The sequence below is a fragment of the Cebidichthys violaceus genome, unplaced genomic scaffold (genome assembly GCF_023349555.1).
Source record: "Cebidichthys violaceus isolate CVI_PGR_0920_01 unplaced genomic scaffold, fCebVio1.0.p SCAF_6, whole genome shotgun sequence".
Classification (NCBI taxonomy): Eukaryota; Metazoa; Chordata; class Actinopteri; order Perciformes; family Stichaeidae; genus Cebidichthys; species Cebidichthys violaceus.
The window spans coordinates 7,575,869-7,591,620 of record NW_027176816.1 but is presented as its reverse complement, the minus strand read 5'-3'; the positions used below and the strand labels follow the sequence as shown (position 1 = coordinate 7,591,620).

Here is a 15,752-nt window from a genome sequence, read left to right as displayed (position 1 = left end):
AGGTAATTATTTGCCTCAGAAATAAGGACAGATTGTATAGTTTAACTAAATGGTTTCATTTTTTCCCTCTTTCGTATGTGGAGGCATCATATCAGCACCAGGAGCTGTCTTTAGTATGGCCTGATCATGAGTCGAATAAGTATCAGCCCTCTGATGGTTTTAGGAGGCAAACTGGTGTTGCTTTTATTGGCTTTATATTTCTATTGTTAGATCTACAGAAACATGCCAATATGTTTTGATGAAGCCCTATAAAGTCATCTTTAACTCATTTTGGAAGACCTCTGGCTTCTTTTTTTCGTGTCTGCAAAGAGCAAGTCAGTGAAGTATACTGCATAGATCTGACCACTAGATGGCGCAGATCTCAAGGAAAAGAAATTAAGCATTCCCGTTTCATAGAAAGTCGTGTTTTAAGGCTGTGATACCAATTAACAAAGATTTACTCTCGTATTTTTCTGAACTTTCTGTAAAAATATTATTGTTAGTCTATTGAAGTGAGAGGATGTGTCGCTAAAGGAAATATGCAGTAGATGATAGTCACAGGATGTTTATAGACTGTAATACATGCTTGGTAGTTTCTTTGTACCAGTGATTTGTTATACTTCTCCTTGGTGATGACTGAACAATGGAGGCGGGTTCAGACTGGGCTCACACAAAGTGAATTGATGTGGCACAGACCCAGCTGGCAATCCCCCCCAGGTACCGAACCACTGGTGAATAGATCCTCATTTATCTTGGCAAGGCTCAGTACAAAAAGAGCTTCTGAATTCTTTTACCCAGGGGGACAGAAATGGCGTCCCGGAGCACTGAGCTCATGTTTCTGCCTCTCAGTGGCACTCAGATTACATCTCTCTCACACACACACACACACACACACACACACACACACACACACACACACACACACACACACACACACACACACACACACACACACACACACACACACACACACACACACACACACACACACACACACACACACACACACACACACACACACACACACAGTTACTGAGGAGACCCTTTACCACAGATTATCATCTCTGTGAGAAAGCTATGAATCCTAAAGGATTTGCGATTATAACCTTGTTTATATTGATAGCAATAAGTAATCATCATCTATGAAGCTCAGCAGTAGTCCCGTGATTTCAGATAACACCTCAACATGTGGATGAATCACAAATTTACAAAAATGTTTCAAACTGTGTTGTTTATTACATATTTCTGCCAACGCTTACAGCAACACAAGACCTTGTCAGATGCGACACATTGCACACACGCAGTACTCTTACCACTGCTCGAGGCAGAGCCGTACTACAGTTACAGTAGCTCAAGAGCACCAAAAATCACTACAACTCACAAGAAGCTGAACGAAAACACCTCTCACACAGTTACACAGACACAAACATTGGGACCGACACTATACAGGAGCTAAAGCACAGTTTTGAGGATGAGCTGAGCTGTGGTTGTACTAGGATGTACTGAATAGCTTCTCCACGCCACAGACCAGACTTGGACCTTGGATTTCAGCAAGTAATCTCTCCGTCTTCTCTCCAGACAGGGCAGGCAACCTAAAGTGGCGTATATTAGTGGGGAGTATTTATGAGCAGTTGAACACACAGAGGCCCATGGAGGTGGACCAGCTCAGATGGGGTGCCTGAAGTTCTGGCCGGCAAAACGGGCCTTGTCGCCGAGCTCCTCTTCAATCCTAGGATAGAGTGAGGACAGTTTGTTAAAAAGGAGCATGGAAGGTATACATCTCATACTGTTGATAAAGGTCAGTGTAACTGTAGGCATATACGTTTTTGGACTGGACTAACCTGAGCAGCTGGTTGTACTTGGCCAAGCGCTCAGATCGGCAAGGTGCACCTGTCTTGATCTGGGAAAGGAATTAAATGAAATATAAGACTCAATCTGTAATGTTAAAGCTACACCTGTAGTACAGTTTACACAATTAATGCCACAATTGGAAGGAAAAATTATACGTCTGTTGAGGTTTTACCTGTCCAGTGCAGAGACCGACCACCAGGTCAGCGATGAAGGTGTCCTCTGTCTCTCCAGAGCGATGGCTGACCATCACGCCCCAGCCGTTGCTCTGGGCCATCTTGCAGCTAAAAAAGAAAAAGAGACACATTCAAGCCAAGTTAGCCAGCTTGTACTTTATTTACTTTCTTGGATTTTGGTGCAGAAGTTTGATCAAACGGCTCCGGTGTCGACACTCACGCCTGCAGGGACTCTGTGACGGAGCCGATCTGGTTGACTTTGAGCAGCAGGCAGTTGCAGGACTTCTCATCCACACCCTTGGCGATGCGTTTGGGGTTGGTGACTGTGAGGTCATCGCCCACCACCTGAATGCTGGTGCTGGCTGTGAATTTGCTCCACGCCTCCCAGTCATCCTGGTCAAAGGGGTCCTCAATGGACACCACTGTTAGGAGGTAGGTGAGGGTAATGTTACAGCCATTCAGAAATCCAACAGGTCAGCATTGATTAAGATGCCACTGAGCAATAGCTACTATCTACAGACACCTTAAACCTGCAGTAGTTAAAGCTTTTGACCACTTGGTGGCAGCAGAAACACACTGCCAAATGCTCTGTTATATTCACCAGCTAGCTACTAACTCTGACAGAAGTGAACAGTGGGTGGTGTTCTTTTGAGTTTTTGCTGAAAACAGCTGCCTGTTGCGGCCAAAAACAATGCTTAAGAGTGCAATGAGTGAACCAAAACAGAAACATTTGCGGACACAAAGAGCTTTAGGGCTGTAAAGAGGAGGATATGTGTTGAAACCCACCAGGGTAATCTTTGACAAAGCTCCTGTAGAGGTCAGCCAGCTTGTCGGGGGAGATGTAGCGGCTGGGGTCGTCGGGGGACTTGAAGTCCAGGTCGTACTTGCCGCCCTTGTAAAACTCAGAGGCAGCCACATCCATGCCAATCACGATCTTGTCGGTGTAGCCGGCCTTGGCGATGGCGTTCTTCAGCAGCTCCAGAGCTGGGACAAAAACAACATACTTACTGTAAAAACGTGACAAGAGTTGTAGTTGATAAAATCATTCACTTTTCACAAACGTGTCACCACTGAAGACTCTGCTCCACTGGGGCATTTGCCATATCAGCACCTGAACCCGACACTGGAGTCAGAGGCCGTCGGTGCATTGGTTCCTGAGTTGAGGCCTTAATTTAGAAACCATATGTCGGCCAAAGAGTGACATGATAAGTGAAGTACTTCCTTGAGAGGTCTATGTATTGCTTTCAAGACACTCCCTTTTGAGTAGTCACGCTGTAACAACTTTGTACGATCAACTCTCTCCTCAACAATGAAAACAACCCTACATCAGTGTCCTAAAAATAACTAGTAATGCATTCAGCTGGATGTGAACTCTGTTGGCTGGTATTGAAACCCTCGGACTTCATGCTTCCTCTCACCTTCCTTGTTCTCCAGGATGTTGGGGGCGAAGCCTCCCTCGTCTCCTACATTAGTGGCGTCCTTGCCATATTTCTCCTTGATGACATTCTTCAGGTTGTGGTAGACCTCGGCACCGATGCGCATGGCCTCCTTGAAGCTGCTGGCTCCCACAGGCAGGATCATGAACTCCTGCATGGCCAGCTTGTTGCCTGCGTGGGAGCCGCCGTTGATGACGTTGAAAGCCTGGACGGAGGAAGAGAGGACCGGCTTTCAGCTTAATGGAATCACGACTGAATTTATGATTCTCTGGATCAATCACTAATGGTGCACGTCTTTTAGGCCCATTAGCATTAGGAGTCTCTACTAAGTCTGTGTACGCGACTTAGGTAAATGCACCATCATACTCACAGGGACGGGGAGGATGACTTCAGGGTTTCCAGCCAGGTCAGCGATGTGGCGGTACAGGGGAACGCCCTTCTCTGCTGCACCAGCCTTGCACACAGCCAGGGAGACGCCCAGGATGGCGTTAGCACCAAACTTAGCTGAGGGAGGGAAGACACAAACCTCTAAATATACTGTGTGCACCTTTACTAGCAGGTTTATATCTTAAATCTATAAGTTATTAAGTATTGCATTTGTTAGCAGAAAGAACTGTTAAAGCAACGGATGTCACTTTTTAAGTAAATTCTGCGTACTATATAGTGGACCATTTTCACACAGAATATTGAAACTTAAATAGAATGGCAGAGGGTGCATATAGTGCTCTATATGATAAATAGGAGGGATTTCTCAAAACTATCTTAGGTAGGAGTGGACAATATGGATAAAATCCTCTATAAAATCATAATATCAAGATACAGAACATTTTCTGGAAAATCTATTGATAAAGGTATGTTCATCCTGCCAGACCCTTCCTTAAAGTAGACAGATCTCTGCATCGATATTGTGAAGACAGTTTTAGTAGATGAAGTAGCGTCTTACACTTGTTTTCTGTGCCGTCCATGTCCAGCATCAGCTGGTCGATCTTCTCCTGGTCTGTAACGTTCACATCCTGGGTTAGACAAAAACATGACGCGTTATATTACGCGTTTGGAAATAAAACATTAACTAGGTTTAATTCTGACTCGCTAGTTCAAATGAACACACGCAAATAATGTTAAAATAATCGCAGCGTCTCAGAATTATATCACTGGTTTAAAGACACTTAAGATATATCATTTTTATAAATGCAAATGTCAAAAAACAACAAGGTCAATGTGAATTAGGAACAACAAACTGCAAAAATCATACAGTTAGTAGAGACTGTAAGTACTGCTGCCAATGTTACTAATATTTTAGTGTAATCACTTTCTACTGAGCCTTCAAGATACACTAATAATTAATTAAAGACACTGATCCATTAACCTGAGGGCTTTGACACGAACACAGTTATTAGTCAAACAATAAATGGTCCTACCTTGCTAACCAGTGCAGGTGCAATTTTTTTATTGATATTCTCAACAGCTTTTGAGACACCTGCAAGGGACAAGCAGACCATAACTGACCCAGACAGCAGGAGACCATGCAGAGCAGGCGACACAGATGACCACAGCGCCCCTCATCCAATCTTATATGGAAGTGAAATATTATTTAGCCATGTAGGATTGTGCTTTTTATTTATCTTTTAGATCTGTGAACATCTGTTAGTGCCTGTCACGGTTAGTTTCCAAAGGCAAAGCCATTCTTCATGCTGCTGTGCAGACCGATGTGTGAGAGAGGCATCCTGTTATTTCACACTTTATTTACCTGGTTACACAAGGCAGGGGCCAAGAACTCATTTACATATTTAACTGCTCTTTTGACTCCTAACAGGAGGAAGAGAGACGGAGGAAACAGAAATGAAGAAGAGACAAGGACAGACAACAGAATGTATAGTGGTGTTGAAATGACACGAGGAAGAGCAACAGAATAGAGGTAATCAGAAAGTTTAGAGAGAGAATCGGTGAGGACGGCTTACCTTTGCCCATGTAGCGGGTCTTGTCATTGTCACGGAGCTCCAGAGCCTCGTAGATGCCTGTGGAGGCACCGCTGGGGACTGCAGCTCTGAAAAGACCTTGGAGACACAGAGGACATTCTGTTACAGTCATATCTTAAAGTGCCGAGTCATGTCCAACAAGACGGCAAAGCTCTGACTGCAGTTTGATGAATGTTGAAACTTAATTTCCCCTTCAGCCATTACCATGACTGCAAACTACGTGATAACAATGTGATATTTATACAGTGTAGACAGAAACATGTCTGATAGAGCATTAAGAGGAAGAGGGGGCTGCTGGGAATTCAAGGAGCAACAGCAAGTAAAAGACATTAAGGGAAGCAATCAGCTAAACGCATTCCCAATGTCCGACAGTTTTCTGGCCACAGAGAGAACTGAAGCATGTGTGGAGGTGGCTGTGCTGCAGAATGCTGTGATGTAACAGGGAAAGACGGGCTACCAACTGAGCATGTGCAGTGCATCTGTGGCTGGATGGATGTGAGCCCACGCCCACACATAAAGAGGACATTTTGGATTCAACCAAGTGAGGAGAAATTTGGGGATGAGCAGAAATCTATTCAGTTTGCTCTGTGGAGCGACAGGAAGGGTGCAAGTCTGAGGGGATTTAGGGCTTAGGACAGTAGGCTTAGGACATGAGTTCAGGCTTAGCAAATCATCTGCATCGAGACACTACCTGGCAGCATCCATCAGGCCGTACTATCATATCTTATCTGGATGAAAGTCATGACCCAAATATAATAAAAACTAGAGGATACAACAGTAAGAGTGACTGTAGATGTCTCTATTATTACCAGAGCTTCTACAATATTCTAACAACAACCATAGGAGGTTTTCTAGTTCGACTGTCTGTGACTGAGCGGCAAGCTTGTTACGTAACACACCAAAACACAGTACACTCGCATTGGTATGTCCCGTTAATGATGCCAAAACAGACCTGGCAGACTTATAAGGGAACCTTGTCAAGAAAAAGGAATAAAAAGGTGCTATTTACAGTAAACTGGAGCACTTAGCAAACCTCACAGACTAATGACAGGGCTGCAGAATAAAGCGGTCGATTTTAAGCCGATGCATTGAAGGCAGCTGTAGCCTGTTCCACTCACTTCCATGTCACTGGTCATTCAGGTTGCTTCATTAACATTCTCAGGACATTTCGTTGGGTTGAGCTGGTCTTTTGTTTTAGCTTTCAGAGCAGAACAGCTCGGAAAAACTTCAAATCACAGTCAGGCCATTAGTTAATTGGATTAATTGATCTAAACTGTGGGCAGACGTGTCCAACATTGCAGAGTTTAGACGTTTTTTAAAAATGTAATCAGGCATACAGTTAGGTGAAGGGAAGCGTTCTGTGGATTTATACAACACGACATCTCTCCATCAAAGATTTAATGCAACTCCTTGGTTTGCTAGGACACGTACTGTATGAGCTATCTGTGCTCCCAAACAGGAACCATTACAGTAACAGAGAGCTGGAGGGGCAGCGAGATTTATTACAGGAGCTATTTTCACACATTCACCATCTGAGCTGATCCAGTCTGGGCCTGGAGCTGGCAACACACTGACTTCATCATCCTAATGCACGTCTCTTCACTAGTTTTCACAAAACAAGTATGAAACGTTGCTTCCAACATGATGTCCTTACTGCAGCATTCCACGTTTTACGTACGTTCAAATAACCGGTTCAACGTGTAGAAGTTAAATAAGCACAAGTTTAATCTAGTTTTGCCACACTTGACCACCATTTCTAAACTCATGAAGTAGATGAAAACATGTAATCATACAGTACCTTTCTTGGTGTACAGATCAACCTCCACAGTGGGGTTGCCACGGGAGTCAAAAATCTCACGAGCGTGAATTTTGAGGATGGACATGGTTCTGGATCTGCAGATGAAGCGAGAGGGAGAAGACAGTCAGTATGGTCTCCACCGGCCGAGCAGACAGACGATTACTTACTGAATTAAAGCTTTGAGTCAAAACAGTGAGTTGGTAATAATTGAAATGCTCAATGACACGCGCAGGAATGAAATGTAATCTAGTTTAAAGCTTAAGTTTGGAGACGTAATAATAAACCATCTGATGAATTCTCTAATTAAACATATATGTGAGCTGATCACACCACCTGAACCAACGGATGTAGGCGGGCCAGGATAGCAGATAGATTAGTCACAGATAGGCGGGGCTTATGCAGCAAAAAAAAGAAGAAGAAATCTCTGCAAGTCTGTTCAGGTTACTTAATCCATCAGATTACAAAACAGCATTGCAAAATTCTCAGCAAAAGCAAGTTAAGAGCACTTCTCTCAAACAGGGAGCTCCTGATAACAGCCGTGGAAGGTCAGTATAAGTAACCAGTCGAATGACTCGGCACAATACACATTTGGCTTCTTTTTGTCTAAGTTGTACTCTACTGATATGGCCTGAATAGTGGTGTAATCTCACAGTTTTCGTTATCTGTCCAAAGTCCAGTGGTGGAGGACAGAGAAGGTTTTAGGGCAGACAGTCTGGCCATGACACCGGCTGCGCTGTTGACTTTCATGCGTTTGCACTAACCTGCTCTGTACCCATGCACCAACTTACTCATCTACCTCTGAATGCATGAGTGAACTTTGAGTACAGCCTCCAGAGTGTGTCTACAGCAGAGTCAATGGAAAACCCTCTGTCCTCAAAGGTCTGTGTGGAAACTTCTCAATGGCTTCAGACAAAAAGGAAAACACTAATAGTCCCTGGTCTAAAAATCACGTTTTTAAACCAAGTTTAGGCTGCTTATTGTATTGTGTTTAACAGGAATTTATTTTAAAAACAAAAAACAAAAAACAGAACAGTAATGGACCCAAAACTCAGAAGTTTCAGCTAGTAACCTAAACTAAACTTCGTCCACCTTTACTGAATTGGTACAGAAACAAATATAAGAGCAACATATGTATAAAGAGAGATGAAACGTTCAGAGCCCATTAACCAACAACTATAATCCATTAATTGTGAGGATGCACATCCTCATTCAATCACTTATCTTTTGAGATCACAAACTAAATAGCTTTGGGCTTTGGACTGGTCGTTGTACAAAATACGCCATTTGAAGAATTAGGATGTATACTTTTCACTATTCTCTGACAATCTTATAGATGATTAATTGATTCATGGAAAAAGTAATCGGCAGATTGATCAATAATGAACATAATTGTTATTGGTAGCCCAAAGGAACGAAGTAATGTACACACTATATTTCTGTCATAGATGTCTCACATGCACAGTACAGTTTTTTAATGTAGTTTTTTCACTACTAGATTATTTCAAATGTGGAGAGCAAGGAGTTAAACTGGTAGCACAAAATGGCACCCAAAGATAAATAAATAATTGAGAATTGTTACCCGATATGGTTGTGCATGCAAATGTGGCTTAATCCTCATTTAGGCTACATTAGGATCTGCCAACGAGCCATAACTGTGTGTTATAATAATAATTAATCTTTAACAATACATTTAAAACTGCAGCAATACACTTCTAAACAATTTAACTGACTAAAGTGACCTGTTGAAAGTATCTTCTTGGAGTCTGTAAAGTAGAGGAATGACCAACCATCACATAGAGACACACTGAGTGTTATCTTACTACACAGTAATTTTCCTACAAACTGTGGACACACCCCCAAGTCTGCAGCAACTGGTAGGAAGCTCATTGCCTGATCCGGTATGTGTAGCACACGACAGTCTCTCACAAACCATCGCGTCCATTAAGTATCAGGACTATAAAGACACTAGTGGTTATTTAACACACGGAGAACACTGCTGGAAGCTGGACTTGCAACTTGACGCCCTTTTCCCCCCACACACCCTGCAGCTCTAAATGGAGTGACCTCTCGCCAGCTGACGGTCTGGTTTTAAAAATAGACGGTTGGCTCCATCCTGCATGCCACAAAATCAACAACTGAGGAATTAACCGAGGTTTATAATCCACGATAACAAAGACAGTATCCGCTAACACAAGGACGAGACTTTGAGGTTGCCGTCGAGGACGAGGAACACCATGTACAGATTTAAAAAAAGAAGAAAAGTTATTTAAAACAACACACCTTGTCTTAGAATATGCTCTTTAAGATGCACTAGATGTCCTACACAAAATGGGCAAATAAAAAGGAGAAATAACGATATCAAAGTTACCTTTTCCGGGCCTAACTGTGTGCAAGGACGATGCTGTCTCTCTCTCGTGCAGGCAGGCAGAGAAGGCGCTCGTGACGCTTCGTACTCGGTCATAAAGTGGACGGAATCAGGAAGAAGCAGGGAAACGGAGCCACGCCATTGGCTGGCACTGACTCACGAGGCAGATTAGTGCGAGAAAGGATGCACGTTCGCAATTCTGTCATCGGGACAGACTTCACATCCCACAGCGACGACGAGGGGGATGCGGATGTTTTAAATCATCGCTTTTAATGATCACAAAATATACAAAACATACAGAGATAAATAATGTTGTATTGGAGGTGAACTGTGGGAAATGTAGTTTTTTTGTTTTCGTGTGAGGATGAAAGAGGCAGTATGCGGAAAGATGACGCATTTTGAGTACGTGCAGAGAAGCAGGCAGGGATCTCCGATGCAGTGGTTCGTCGTTGGTCACATGTCACTTGCGGTCACGTTTTTTAGCACTGACTTTTCTTTTCCCATTACGAATATTAGAAAAAGGGGTGTGTGCTTTCCTTATTAGATGAAATAATCACATTATGTGGTTATTTACAGATCAAAAGATGTCTAGACATTTAGAGTAAAAATTAACTACTAGACCTTTTAATAGTTATACATCATCATGTCGTCTTTTTTACAGAACCTGTTCCATAGAATATATAGTCAACTAAATGCTGTTGAAAACACTAATTATTACAGGCTATATAATCTGAAAACTTTCACTTTTCAACCAATTGCATCCCAGATTCAGTTTAAATATAGAAAATATAGATATTTTGATCTGCAGATCACCAGATACTGATTAATTGGACGCTTGCGTTAAAATACGCTGTGATCATGCACATATCACTATGTGGAAGTACTTGCACTTGCAGGATTATTTGCCCAATTATGTATTTCAAGAGCGAATGGTAGTGCATGTGGACATTGAAGTGAATAGTGCCCCCCCCCCCCCCCCCACACACACACACACACACACACACACACGCATGAGTCTCATCTTTACAGGACATGGGCTTCATGCAGCTGCGCAGCTGCGCAGTGCAGTGAGTGCAGCAGCATCCGTGACAGATCAGAGCTGCTTGGGGCTTCAATGTGATGAAAGCCTTCTGTAGTGACCTTCAGACTCTGCCAGTGTTAAATCCAACTGCGCCATCTGCTGCCCACATGCTCTCATTAAAATGTCATCAAGTGCCTCCACAAGACATGTGCAAGTTTGGAAGTTTTGATTCATATAAGGATATAAGGATATAAGGATATAAGGATATACGGATAACCAGTGCCCCCCTAATAAAATGTACTTTTATTCAAAACATCAACTAAAAGTTGCAATAGAACATGATAAAACATTACAAGTAAGAGTCCTGCATTGAAAATCAAAGTACAGAGGTATTAGCATCAAAATGTACTTAAAGTATTAAAAGTAAAAGTACTCATTATTCAGAAGGGTCCATTTCGGTGTTATATTATTGTACAACCGGATCATTGTTAGTGATGTAATAATATGTGAGCAGTATTGTGATGTTGAAGTTGGTTGAGGTAGAGCACATTTAACTACCACAACTTAATATACAGTTGTTTGATCTAAAAGAATGCATTATATTTTATAAACCGATCATATGTTTTGTATAAAAGTGTTAAATCTTTTGTAATTCCAGTCATCAGATAAATATAGTGCCGTAAAGAATGCAATGATGATATTTTGTAGACTGAATGATGATCAATTGATCTGTAAAACAATTTAATGATTGTAGACATTTTTTTTAGTAATGGCCTTCTTGTTCCCCAGCAGACATTATGACTTGTCATAGTCGGAAAACCACAGGTGTTGCTAATAACACTGCTTAATATTCAGGTGTCCCAGAGTAAGCCATGACAGTGTGACAGTGAGCCAGTATGCACAATACCAGGACCCTGAAACTGAAGCAGCTAAATGGGATTCAGCCATCATTGATTTTATTGTTTCCACCTGTGGCCATATGCTTGAATAAAAAGATGCCAGTCCTCTAAAAACCTGCATATCATACACATGCAACATTTTTGGGTGCATCAATTGTAAACAAGAATTATTTATTTATGCATGCTATAACCCTTATTACTCTTCCCATGTCTCCTGGCTTTCTCTACTGGCTGTCAAATAAGAAGGAAAAATGCCCACAAAAAAAGAAAGACAGACCCATCACACTGTATTAATGACATACAAACCTTTATTAGAAAGTGTTGTTTAAAATATTTTTGGGAAACGAGATCCCGAACACCTGCCCTGTGATGTACCTTGGGAACATTTAAAGTGTTGTGATGAGAGAAGACCTCTACTTGACTAAAGTTTTACTTGCAGCAAGTAAGAACGTTGTTAAATTGGCTTAATGTAAACCATTCAAAACAGGAACAGTGGCTGGAAATTGTCCAAGACATCTTTGTTATGGAAAAGTTTACATAACTTCTGAGAGTCAAGGGGAATACTTAATAGGAACTGGAAGAAATGGAACTTGGATATCTGAATCAGAATCAGAATCAGCTTTATTGGCCATGTATGCGTAGGCAAACATGGAATTTTACTCTGGTTACACATTGCTCTCAAGTATATACGTACAGTACATAGAATATACAAATAAACAAGAGAAATATAAAAACAAGGACATTAAAGACAACGAAGTAGAACTGAGAAACTGAGCATAAACATTTAACATTTAACATTTAGCTACTATGTACAATATAAATATATATTGCAGAATATATATGAGCATACATAACATAAAGAACAACAACAATGACAATGGACAATGGATTCGGGATATTAGTGCAGAAAGGTGGTAATAGTGCAAATAGTGCAAATGAAGGTGCAATATGTCTGATTAATTGTTCATCAGAGTGACGGCCAGTGGGAAGAAGCTGTTCCTGTGTCTGGTGGTTTTGGCGTACAGTGCTCTGTAGCGCCTACCAGAGGGGAGAAGATGGAACAGCTTGTGTTCAGGCTGTGAAAGGTCTGCAGTGATCTTTCCTGCCCGTTTCCTGACTCTGGAGGTGAACAAGTCCAGGATGGAGGGCAGACTGGAACCAATGATTCTCTCTGCAGACCTGATAATCCGTTGCAGTCTGTTTTTGTCCTGTTTGGTGGCCGATCCAAACCACACAGTGATGGAAGAACAGAGAACAGACTGGATGATGAGTAAAACAGGATCAGCAGGAAGTACAACCTCTGCTGGAATATGAGATGTGACATCGACCAAATTAATACCTAATTAATATATATTTGTATGAAATTTAGAAGTGTTTCCAGACAACTACTTACTGTTATTTTTTATTTTATTTTATATATATATTTATATTTCTACTGTATTATCTGTTTGGATGTTGTGCTGTTCGTTTATGCCTTTGTAAAAACCCAATTAAAACCTAAGTGAAAAAAAGAAAGAAAGTCAGAAACAGAGACTTAGACAAGAAGATTAATTACCACTCTCTTGTAAGGCAGGAGACGGTTATCTTAGCTTAGCACGAAGACTGGACACAGGGGGAAACAGTTAGCCTGGCTCTGCCCAAAGGTGAGAAACTCCAGCTAGCAGCACCTCTAACACTCACAAATCAATATGTTATATGGTGTCTGTTTAATCCGTACAATTCCTGAAGTAAAGAAATACCCTTTGCCATTTTATTTGGTAAAATGTTCTACACATATATGCATGTTTCCCAAAATGTCACACATTACGTCACTGGATTTGCCTTCAGCCTGTCACCTGGTGGTATCTGGAGTTCCTGCCACCAGTGAGAAGGGCTATTTCTGGTCCTATCGTAACATCAACTTGTGAAATGGTTGCAGGCAGCAGCACTGACACTCTGCTAATCTGTTGGTAAACATTGGAAAGCTGTACCTGGATGTGAGGAAACATAACAGAGTTGCTGATCTGTAGCATGTTGCTGTCAGTCAATTTAAAGTTTTTTTCCCATAACCGATGCACCAGCCCTTTCTGATGTCAGGCAGCCTGGGTGGAGGGAAAGAAGCCGAGCCAGAGTGAACGCTGGTTTGCTGATATGCTTGGCTCACTTTGCTGCATATTTTTGAGAATTTGGCTGAATATGAGCTCCTTCATCTATGCCCTCTGGCTCCAACAAATCCTCAGCTCAGGAGTATACACCGGCTGTGATATTGTCAGAAAATATGATGTGCACACATTTCCACCGACTATGTGCAAGTCAATATGGTTGTATAATATTTAGACCATTCGCATAAGCCTACCAGCTTTATTCTTCAGAAAATTAGACACTGTGTCCTTATAAAAATGTCATTGCCACTGTGCAGCTGCACTAAATGTGAGACTAATTTGCTCCAGTGGAGCTTCTCAGTGACTCAGTGGTTATACTGGGCAGCTTCCAGCTGTGAATGTGTGCAAACTGTGCGAGCAGGGCGTTCCTGGAAAGAGACTTCACGCTCAAAGGACCATGCTTACAAAAAGGTAAATAAAGGCCCCATCAATTCTATTCTGTCTATTCTATACTGTTCAAGTCCTGAGCCAGACGGCTCAACCACCAGCCACTTTCAACAAATCCATGTGGTTTAAAAAAAACAAAAAACTTCCCCAGTTGTCTGAGTTAGCATGATTTCATAGGTGATAGTAAAAGTCTGCAAAGAAACTGCAAGGTAATTCTTAATATTGCCACAGACAGAAGAAAAATGACAAAGTAAATCGTTTATCACTTAAATCAAATCGTTATCTGCTATGCACAGTTTCAGATGCACCTTTAAAACCATGTGACTGTCACACACAAAATAATGCATATCTCTTTATTCAAGCACAGTTTGCATGTTGCTCATGTGACGACGCCCCCCACCCCTTCTACTAGGGGTCTAGGGTTTGCTGTCTCTTTTCTGTCTTTCAGGATATTGGTCGTCAGTTGATGAGCCACACCTGAGCCCCGGTGTGCTTCCAGCTTTAAAGTCTCTCCACCTGAACATTGACGGGCTTTTCCTCGGTTGACACGGCTGCTGTTTTGTTTAGTTTGTTTCGGACATTCCCACATGCCGACATTACTGTTTGTTGACTCTCCATGCTAGTTTGGTTTAGTTAATGTTCTTCTGTTCATTATTTTTACACTAATCTGGTCTCCCATTTACGTTGCAGCCGAAGAGCCGGGTTGTAACACTCATTCTAGGTCCCTTTGTTTGTGCAGAAAAACTACTAAACTAACGATAACAAGCTAAAATTACACTGAATTTAATACACAAAAGGAATTCAAAGGATTAGTCCATTTAATCAATCCTATTATCACCTTAATGTGAATAAAATAACCTGGTTAAGTAAATGACAAGAAAAGGAAAGATGGGACCAATACCATGCAGGGAAATTGTCAAAGCAGCAGAGAATTACAAAAATGTCTGAAAAATACTAAAAATAAAATAGTGACAAAAGATTTGAACTTGGAAAGACAAATACATATAATATACAAAATACAAGCATTACTCTTGAATGATGGTGGATTGGTGTCAAGACAGCTGTTAACCACAAATTTAAAAGATACTGACGTCTTGCAGATGAAATAAATAAGTACAACATTTACTATGAGCAACCAGCTGTTAACGGTTGGTAGCTCATACATATTTTCTTTAGATGTGATATTTATTGTGTTCGTTGATTTGATGTTTTCTGTTCTATTGATCTTTTCTTTAAAATACTCTCACTGATTTAATCATCCCAGTCGACAAGGTTTCCTCCCATCTCACTGTCACACTCTAGTCGGGGCAACAGTGACTTCTTCTCATGAGTCATATGGTTTGAGTTGGATCGTTAACACATCATCAAACACTAGCTTATTAAGTAATGAGCTCTTGTTTTCTTTCAGTGTAATAAATTCTCATGTGACTCTCAAAAATGCAAGAGGCCACTTTAAAGGTCAAATTCAGGTTCCCTGTGATGAGGCGTCGCATCTTCTGTAGAGAGTTTGAGCACTCACCTGTTGTAAATTTGATGCCGTACTTGAGCAATACAAAGAGAAATCTAGTTTTATTAACTTTTTGGACACCTAATGTATCTTTTGTTTTGTTTATTTCTTAAATGGTTTTGTCTCCTTGTTCACCAAGACCAGCACAGGACACACACTACCTGCAGCAGAATGATATATGTCAAGCTCACCATATGTGGGCTTTAAATTACTAGGCTT

At 41.4% G+C, this 15,752-nt stretch overlaps 1 protein-coding gene across 2 annotated transcripts; it reads right to left on the bottom strand.

Moving 5' to 3' along the window:
* Positions 1 to 1,195: 1,195 nt before the first annotated feature.
* Positions 1,196 to 9,691, bottom strand: eno1a (enolase 1a, (alpha)). 2 transcript variants are annotated; one of them, XM_068732562.1, is made up of 12 exons: positions 9,582 to 9,691; positions 7,214 to 7,308; positions 5,398 to 5,493; positions 5,187 to 5,245; positions 4,383 to 4,452; positions 3,810 to 3,943; positions 3,422 to 3,644; positions 2,790 to 2,987; positions 2,224 to 2,425; positions 2,003 to 2,111; positions 1,821 to 1,879; positions 1,196 to 1,708 (listed from the first exon to the last, which is right to left on the bottom strand). In XM_068732562.1, the coding sequence occupies exons 2-12, from the start codon at positions 7,296 to 7,298 to the stop codon at positions 1,645 to 1,647; spliced, it is 1,299 nt and encodes a 432-aa protein (XP_068588663.1). In that variant the 5' UTR covers positions 7,299 to 7,308; positions 9,582 to 9,691; the 3' UTR covers positions 1,196 to 1,644. The 2 variants fall into 2 exon arrangements, with proteins under 2 accessions (XP_068588663.1, XP_068588662.1); XM_068732561.1 differs by lacking the exon at positions 5,187 to 5,245 and adding an exon at positions 4,858 to 4,916.
* Between the last annotated feature and the right edge of the window lie 6,061 nt (positions 9,692 to 15,752).

Excerpts from the sequence above, each read along its gene's own strand:
- eno1a (XM_068732562.1), bottom strand. The coding sequence starts at position 7,298 with ATGTCCATCCTCAAAATTCACGCTCGTGAGATTTTTGACTCCCGTGGC. Across the intron at positions 2,426-2,789 it reads CTTTGTCAAAGATTACCCTG|TGGTGTCCATTGAGGACCCC; the intron begins GTGGGTTTCAAC and ends ACCTCCTAACAG. Across the intron at positions 1,709-1,820 it reads AAGTACAACCAGCTGCTCAG|GATTGAAGAGGAGCTCGGCG; the intron begins GTTAGTCCAGTC and ends ACTCTATCCTAG.